The sequence below is a fragment of the Sorex araneus genome, chromosome 1, assembly GCF_027595985.1.
Source record: "Sorex araneus isolate mSorAra2 chromosome 1, mSorAra2.pri, whole genome shotgun sequence".
In the NCBI taxonomy this organism is placed as follows: Eukaryota; Metazoa; Chordata; class Mammalia; order Eulipotyphla; family Soricidae; genus Sorex; species Sorex araneus.
The window spans coordinates 421981925-421989732 of record NC_073302.1 but is presented as its reverse complement, the minus strand read 5'-3'; the positions used below and the strand labels follow the sequence as shown (position 1 = coordinate 421989732).

The 7808-nt window shown below is 36.3% G+C and overlaps 1 protein-coding gene across 1 annotated transcript; it reads left to right on the top strand.

Annotated features, from left to right (window-relative positions):
- The first annotated feature begins 535 nt into the window (after positions 1-535).
- Positions 536-6613, top strand: LOC129402456 (hyaluronidase PH-20-like). Its single transcript, XM_055129113.1, has 3 exons — positions 536-1477; positions 2294-2383; positions 6116-6613. The coding sequence occupies exons 1-3, from the start codon at positions 536-538 to the stop codon at positions 6611-6613; spliced, it is 1530 nt and encodes a 509-aa protein (XP_054985088.1).
- Positions 6614-7808: the final 1195 nt, after the last annotated feature.

Genomic DNA, 7808 nt, shown 5'->3' with positions numbered 1-7808 from the left:
TGGTCTTTCATAACTAACAATCAGAGTAAGTGTTCTGATAATTAATTTTAATTCAAAGGATATTTCCCTGATATTTCTTGTGAAATAATTTTTTCACTGTCTGGGAGATTTAAATGTAAATACATATATTAATTTTTCTATAAACTCAGTAATGGTTTGAGATGAAAAAAATGCAAGGTACTATAGAATTTAAATTTGTAAAGAATTATTTTGGTTCAAACACATATATGCTTGAACACAGGATTAGGTATTCTATATTCAAAAATTATATATAAATTAAACTTTAGGCATCCAAGGTTTGAGAAGATGGACATTTTTTTCACTCCTGTTACAGAAATGCAGTCAATCTACACATTTCCTTTTATTTTCTCTTACAGAGGAACAACTTTCAAGACATATCTGAAACATGATGCGTGAAGAATAATTTTTAAATGCAACATGCTCATTATCTCTTTCTATGCTCAGTGCTTACATTAATTTTTGATTAAAACTAACAGTGTAGGAAGAAGTGATTTTAATAGTCATTACTTAGACCATGGAAGTGCTGTTGGCCAGGAGCTTTGTTGACTTCAGTGGAGTATCCAAGGCAATGTTCATTTTCTTTTTTCTTCCAATTTTCTTGACTGAGGATTACAGAGCACCTCCTATTGTCTCTAATACAACTTATGTCTTAGCCTGGAATGGCCCAAATGATTTATGTTTCAATAAATATAAGATTTCTGTGGATGTGAGCATCTTTTCATTAGTAGGAAACCCCAGACTCGGTCTCACAAATCAAAAGGTTACCTTACTTTATGTCGATAACATTGGTCAGTTTCCCTATATCAGCTTAACCACAAAAGAGGAAAAACATGGAGGAATTCCTCCATTGGGAGATCAAGATACACACTTGAAAAAGGTTGAGAATGATATTACCCGTATCTTTCCAAAAGATATCTTGGGCTTGGCTGTGATAGACTTAGAAGAGTGGATACCTATCTGGGAAAGGAACAGGGGTGACAGACTGGATTACCGGAAGAAAACACTTGATTGGGTTAAGCAGGCTAATCCGGGCATTTCCGATGAGAATGCCGAGCCTATAGCCAAAGAAGAATTTGAAGATGCAGCAAAGGATTATATGCTGAAGACTTTGCAGTTGGCTCAGAGACTTCGACCAAGAAATTATTGGGGTTATCACAATTTTCCTGATTGTTTCAACTATAATTTTAATAACGACCCTTACAATGGAAGTTGCCCTGAAATTGAGAAGAAAAGAAATAATGAGCTGGACTGGTTATGGAATGAAACCACTGCCCTTTACCCGTCCATTTATTTGAGTACAGCTTTAAGGGATAGTCAAAAGGCTGCACTCTTTTCCCGTAATCGCATTAACGAAGCCCTTCGGATTTCTAAAGTACGCAACAGAGATAATCCACTTCCGGTTTTTGTATACATGCGTTCAGTTTATACGGATAATAGCACACTATTTCTTTCTGAGGTAAGTAAATCAGGTAAAGTAACTACAAGAAATTTTTTACAATGTAGTGCAATTGAACTGCATTTTTGAAGGGAGTAAAATATATCTTTATTACTTATCAATTAATTAATTTATTTAATAATTTGAGCGTCATCCTACTGTACCAAGGACTTGCTCTTCTCTCTGTACTCGGGATCACTCCGGAGATGACTGAGGGACCAGATGGGGTGCCAGGGACCAAATCCTGTTCTGCCATTTGCAAGGCAGGAGCTCTGTGCTTTTTAGTGTCTGTCCGGCCTTAGAATTTATCTGCTTTTGTTTCTATTTTTAAGACAGTGTTCAGGGCACATTTCTGGCTCTGCAGTCAGGGATCACTTCTGATAGGTCTTGGGGACGGCATGAGATGGAGTGCAGTAAACCTGGGTAGCCTGGCAGCAAGGTTAGTGCCCTACCCAACCTATGATCCCTCGGCTCTTAAAAGTCATTTCAATAACTTTTAGGAATAAGCCTACATAATTATTTTTCAGAACAAGTATAAAATAAGGCTCTGACTAGTTTATAATTTAATCATGTCTGCTGTCCACGGAAACACATAGTTTAGAGAACGTACTAATTCGGTTTATTTAACTTTGAAGTGCTTACTTTCCTGATAATAGAAGAAATTAACATAATGACATGTATTTTGGATATAGAAGGACCTTGAATGTGTAAAATGGTAATAAGTGATGGGAAGACAGTTAAATTATTGTTGGCTCAGCATACTTAGTTATGATATTTCTTTTCTATGAATGACAATTTCATATGACTTCTGTTAACTCTTTCTATCTCATTTGCCAGACTGACCTTGTGCATACAATTGGTGAAACTCTGGCTCTTGGGGCCTCAGGAATTGTCATCTGGGGAAGCTACGTGATAGTCCAAAGTGAGGTAAGTTTTATTCATAGTAAGTAGAGGGAATGATTTTGTATTTTAAGGTACTGAGATTGCTATGTTGAATAATGAAATAAGTGTTATGCCTTGGCACATAATGATAGATGTTCGGTGAAAATAATTGAATCAATCATCCTAGCTTTTGTACACTTATTTAATAAGGGAGAAATCTATTACTTTTTAGTCAGCACAAAGATCAGTCATAAACTTTGTTAATAAGATTAAACGAAAATAAAAACAAAAAGTGAAATTGGTTGAAATTCTCTAGGCTTTTGAAGAATCAAAAGTGAAATTATAGTCTCAATTTTCTGATATAGTACAGGATTATTTTCCTGCTACCTTGCATAGTAATAGTAATACTCTTAAAAATTTTGTACTATTTACTATGTATTGGCTAATTTTTCTGAATAGCAATAGTGTATTTTAGAGATAAGCAAACAATGACCATGGGTCAAATCTCTCTGACTTTATTCGTTGTTCTACTACTAGACTAATAATGACTTAAAAGTTTTAAAAACATATTAAAAGTTGAAAATAATTGTATCTTATAAAATGTTTTATAATGTAAATTAAAATTTAATATCTGCTATTGCACTATAGCACTCTCATCCATTGATTTGCTACAGTGGGCACTATTAATGTCTCCATTGTGAGACTTGTTGTTACTGTTTTTGGCATTATCAAATAAGTCACGGGTAGCTTGCCAGACTCTGCCTTGCGGGTGGGTACTCTCGGTAGATTGCCCCACTTTCCAAGAGGGACGGAGGAATCAAATCGGTTGCATGCAAAGCAAATGCCCTACCCACTGTGCTATCGCTCCAGTCCATATCTGTTATTCACAATCAATCACAATCACAATATCCCGTTAATCACCGATTTCTCGGGTGGGCTCAGTAACATCTCATTTCATCCTTTCCCTGAGATATTAGAAGTCTGTCTCGACTTGGCCCTCCTAACGATGTTGCACTGGGGGCTCTTCAGGGTCAGGGGAATGAGATCCAGCTTATTACTGGATCATGCACATGAATACACCATAGGGAGCTTGCAAGGCTGTCCTATGGGGGCAGGAAACTCTCAGAAGATTGCCAGTTTCTCCCAGAGGGAGAAGTAGGGTAAAGATATCGCTTCTGGGAGCTTGCTTCCAAGTCTCTGTACGTTGACTGTTGATGGGATTACACACACCTGGGTTCCTCTGCTGGTACCTTCATGCATGAGGCCTATCCGAACGTCTAGAGAGGAGCCTCCAGCATGGCTACAGCTATGTTCTGGTGGTCTTTGGCCACCGGGAGCTCTGCTCAGGGTGGGGAGGGAAGCTGGAGCCCATCCCCTCCGAGGGTTCTGGGGAAGACAGCCAGGTATGCGGACAAGAGACTCTCTGCATCACTCTCTTCTGAGAACTTGCTTTTAAGTCTCTGGATCTTGACCATTGATGGGATTACACATCTAGCTTGATCTTGATTTTCAGTACAAATACAGACCTGAAAGCCGGGCCTCACGATCCTTCTGACCTTTGGGGTTTTAAGCAGGAGGTGTCAGAAAAGTTGCCACAGGGATAACTGGCTTGTGGCAGCCAAGTGTTCATATTTGTTATTAGTTTTTAAAAATCTAATAAGGTGAAATTGGAACTTAAAATTAATTGAAATTAGGGACCATGTTTCTTGGACATGAGTAATGACCTTGAAATTAGAATGTGCTTTCCAAGAAAGAGAGAAAAGTGTCAATGTGATAGAAGCACAGTGTGGAAGGAATAAGAGTGGTAAAAATGTGGTCAATTCGATATGCCATGGAGATGCCTAATGATGTCATTGCAAAGTTTCGCTTTCTAGTAACAGTAGAGATAAGGCTACTCTGTAAGAACTGGAGATACACTGTGTTATTTTGTCCAACAGAACCATCATGAGATCATGATTATACCATATTAATAAAAACTACTTAAATAACAGTAGTTTCTGAATTCTTTTACTATGATCTCAGTCATTCTTTCTATTCAGAATACTTCTATTGTCTCTGGTTTAATCATCAAATAATAGAGAGAAAAAATAACTTAGAGAGCTATTTTGATGCTTACGGCAATAGCTATTTTCAAATGTCAGGAAAGAAATAAAAATAACTGTTGTTGTTGTTTTCACCACCCCCAATATTCCGAAGGTCTTAGTGCTGACTCAGCATTTAGATATTACTCCTGATGGGCCTCAGGATATAATATAAGGTTTGCTGATTTGAACCCAGTTTGGCCACGTGCAAAGCAATCATCTAGCCCACTTTACTACTTTTTTGGTCTAAATTGAAAATTTTTAATTTCAGTAATATTCTAATTTTCCCCAGTGTCTCCCAAATTTATATCCTCTACTTGCTATGCTCTATTATTCCATGTGAAAACATTTTAAATTCTCCATGATACTTCTTTTATTTAAACAGTACTCTGAACTTTATCAGTAATGAAGAATAAAGAACACATTTCACAATTAATATGACATGATAAAAACTTTAATTTTTCACTCTCAATTTTTTTTTAATCTTAAGTCTTTTTCTATCATGATTCTCAGAACATGTCCAGGATTATTTATGGATAAATAGTCCTTTAATTGTTTTTTTGGTTTCGGCCACACCCATTTGTACTCAGTGATCACTCCTAGTGGAATTTTAAGGACCATATGGGGTGCCAAGGAGGGAATTGGGTTGACCACATGCAAGGCAAGTGCCTTAGTCATGTACTCTCTCTTTGCCCCAGTCCTTCAATTTTAACATGATTGTTTTCTACCACTGTTACTGCCTCACTATTGTTACCCTTGGAATTCATTATATATATTTCTCCTACATTTCCCATTTTATTTTAATTTGAATGCTACTTCGTTCATTAAAAGTTTACTTTTTACTTTTCATGACCTTTGTTATTAGTAGAATCTTGTTTTGTAATGTTTCAGTTGACTCATTGGCAATTTGTGAAAGCCAATAATTGTAATAATTGTGAGTTAATGAAGTAATTGTTAGAAAATATAAGAAAATAATGTAATTCCATTTTGTTTTATTTTGTTTTCTTTCATTTGGCATGAGAAGGGTTCGTGAGTGGTGTTCATGAGGGTTCCTCAGAAGGTTTAGGGGCCTCTCCCTATGAGTTTGGTCAGCCAGAATAGCAGCTCAATGCTAGTTCTGAGGAGGCAGTGTTGCGTGTGTGTGTGTGTGTGTGTGTGTGTGTGTGAGGTGTGAGACAGAGATATTAGAGGTGTCCTAGAGCCCTAGGTCACTACAAGAGGGTTCACAAGCATTCACAACCGCACAGAGCAGTAATGGTGGCACATGGGACCCTCATATATATCACTCAGGAAACCTATCCATCCAAAATTAAGAAAGATTCCAAAATTGATTTATATTCTAATAGTGGAATGAAGGCTATATTCTCAACAGATAGGCCCAGAACTCTTGCTCACTGGCACAATAACCTTTCCCCAGGCCCATAGATTCATCAAATACTAAGGAAGGCCCAAGTTAAGATAGGGTAAGCTTCATCAATTTTTACCTGGCCTGAATTAGCATGTGAAATTCACTTAGAGATGTTTATTAAATATATTTGAAATGCTATATACCTGTAAAGAAGATTAGTTTCTTAGTTTCCTATATTTTTATCTACTTTTTGTTTTTCTTGCTTTCACACACTGTTTCTAATGATAAATGAATTCACATATAAACTAACTTGTTCCTCAATATTCTGAATTTCCTAAAAATTTACAGGTTGCCTGCAGAAATCTAAAAACTTTTGAGAGAGAGACACTGAGTCCTTACTTAATCAACGTCACTCTAGCAGCTAAAATGTGTCACCAAGCACTCTGCCAAGATCGAGGATTCTGTACGAGGAAAGACTGGAATTCAAATGACTACCTTCACCTGAACCCAAAGAATTTTGTTATTAAGTTTGCATACTGTAACAAGTTCATAGTATATGGGGAGCCCTCAATTGAAGACCTACAGCAGTTTTCTGACAAATTTGATTGCACCTGTTTTGCCAATGTCACTTGTAAGAAGAATAATGCAGTAGAAAATGTTAAAAACATAAGGGTCTGCATTAATGAGGAAGTTTGCATATCGGCCTTTGTAGACCCAGGAGAAATAAGCCAAAGTACCACGAAACCCAAAACAACCTCTACAACAATCGCCACCACAGCCATCACCACACCCGCCACCACAATCGCCACCACCACATCCACCACTAAGAGAAAAAGGATTTTCTAGTCAACTAATTGACCTCACAGACTCCTCTTTATCACATAGACTCTAGTTTTTCTAAAAATCCTATCAAACATACCCATTGATGTCAGAAGAGCCATCCTCAATAACAACCAAGGAAAAGCTGTCAGAGTATATGCACACTGTCTCATTGATATCCTTTACAGTATAATATTTTGCTTACTCAGATTAAATTTTTATAGTCCCAGTTAACTTTATATCACTTTGATATTTGAAATGTGAATAAAGAATGCCCCTAATAACAGTTTACTTTTTTTGCAGGGGGGAATTGGCCATACCTGGCGATGCTCAGAGATCAGTCCTGTCTCTGTGCTCTGTAATTAATTAGACCCATTGTTGTTTGGAGAAACCTATAAGATGCCAGGGATAGGACCACACTTCACTAGATACAAACCCTATCCACTCTGCTATCATTCTGGCCTTTTTTTTTAATTGAAACGTTTTTCATAAGTAAATTATCTTTGAATTATTATTGACTAATAAATTTAAACTGCAGTAGGATATTATTCAACATAAGGGTCTGGGGCACTTACCTTGCATGTGACTGACCCCACTTAGAGCCCTAGCACAGCAAACTGCTCACCCTGCACTGTCAGGAGATTTACATGTAGAGCCAAGAATAAGTTTTGAGCATTCAAAGTGTGATCCTAAAACAGAACAAAGCAAATAATATTTTTGAACAATCTGACTTTAAATGAAAATTGATACTGAATTTTGGTTTAATACACCTTAGAGTTTTAATCTGCTTATTAACTTGCTATATAAAATTTAGTAAGAGGGTTTTATGTCTTATGTTTCTATTTGTTTTGCACAGATTGGGAATATTTTCTATATCGTGCACAGCATATCTAGTTAGAGGAGTCTGTTTTATTATTCATTCTATCAAAAACTAATCAAAAGATCTGTAACAACCTGAGGTCTAGATTACTTCATAGAAAACTAAAGATTTTGACAATAGAAATTTACTGCAAATAAGTGTACAAGCACTTTGCAATCATAGTAAAATATTTTGAATTGTTGAGATAAAAATGATTTGTAAAATGTTTTCTTTTAATAATACAAACTATTTCTATGTATCATACTGCTTTAATGAGTTATGTCATCCTTATGATTTCACTTGTATTGAATAACATTTCTATTCACCAAATTATTCATTATTGTATTATTGACTTTTACTCAG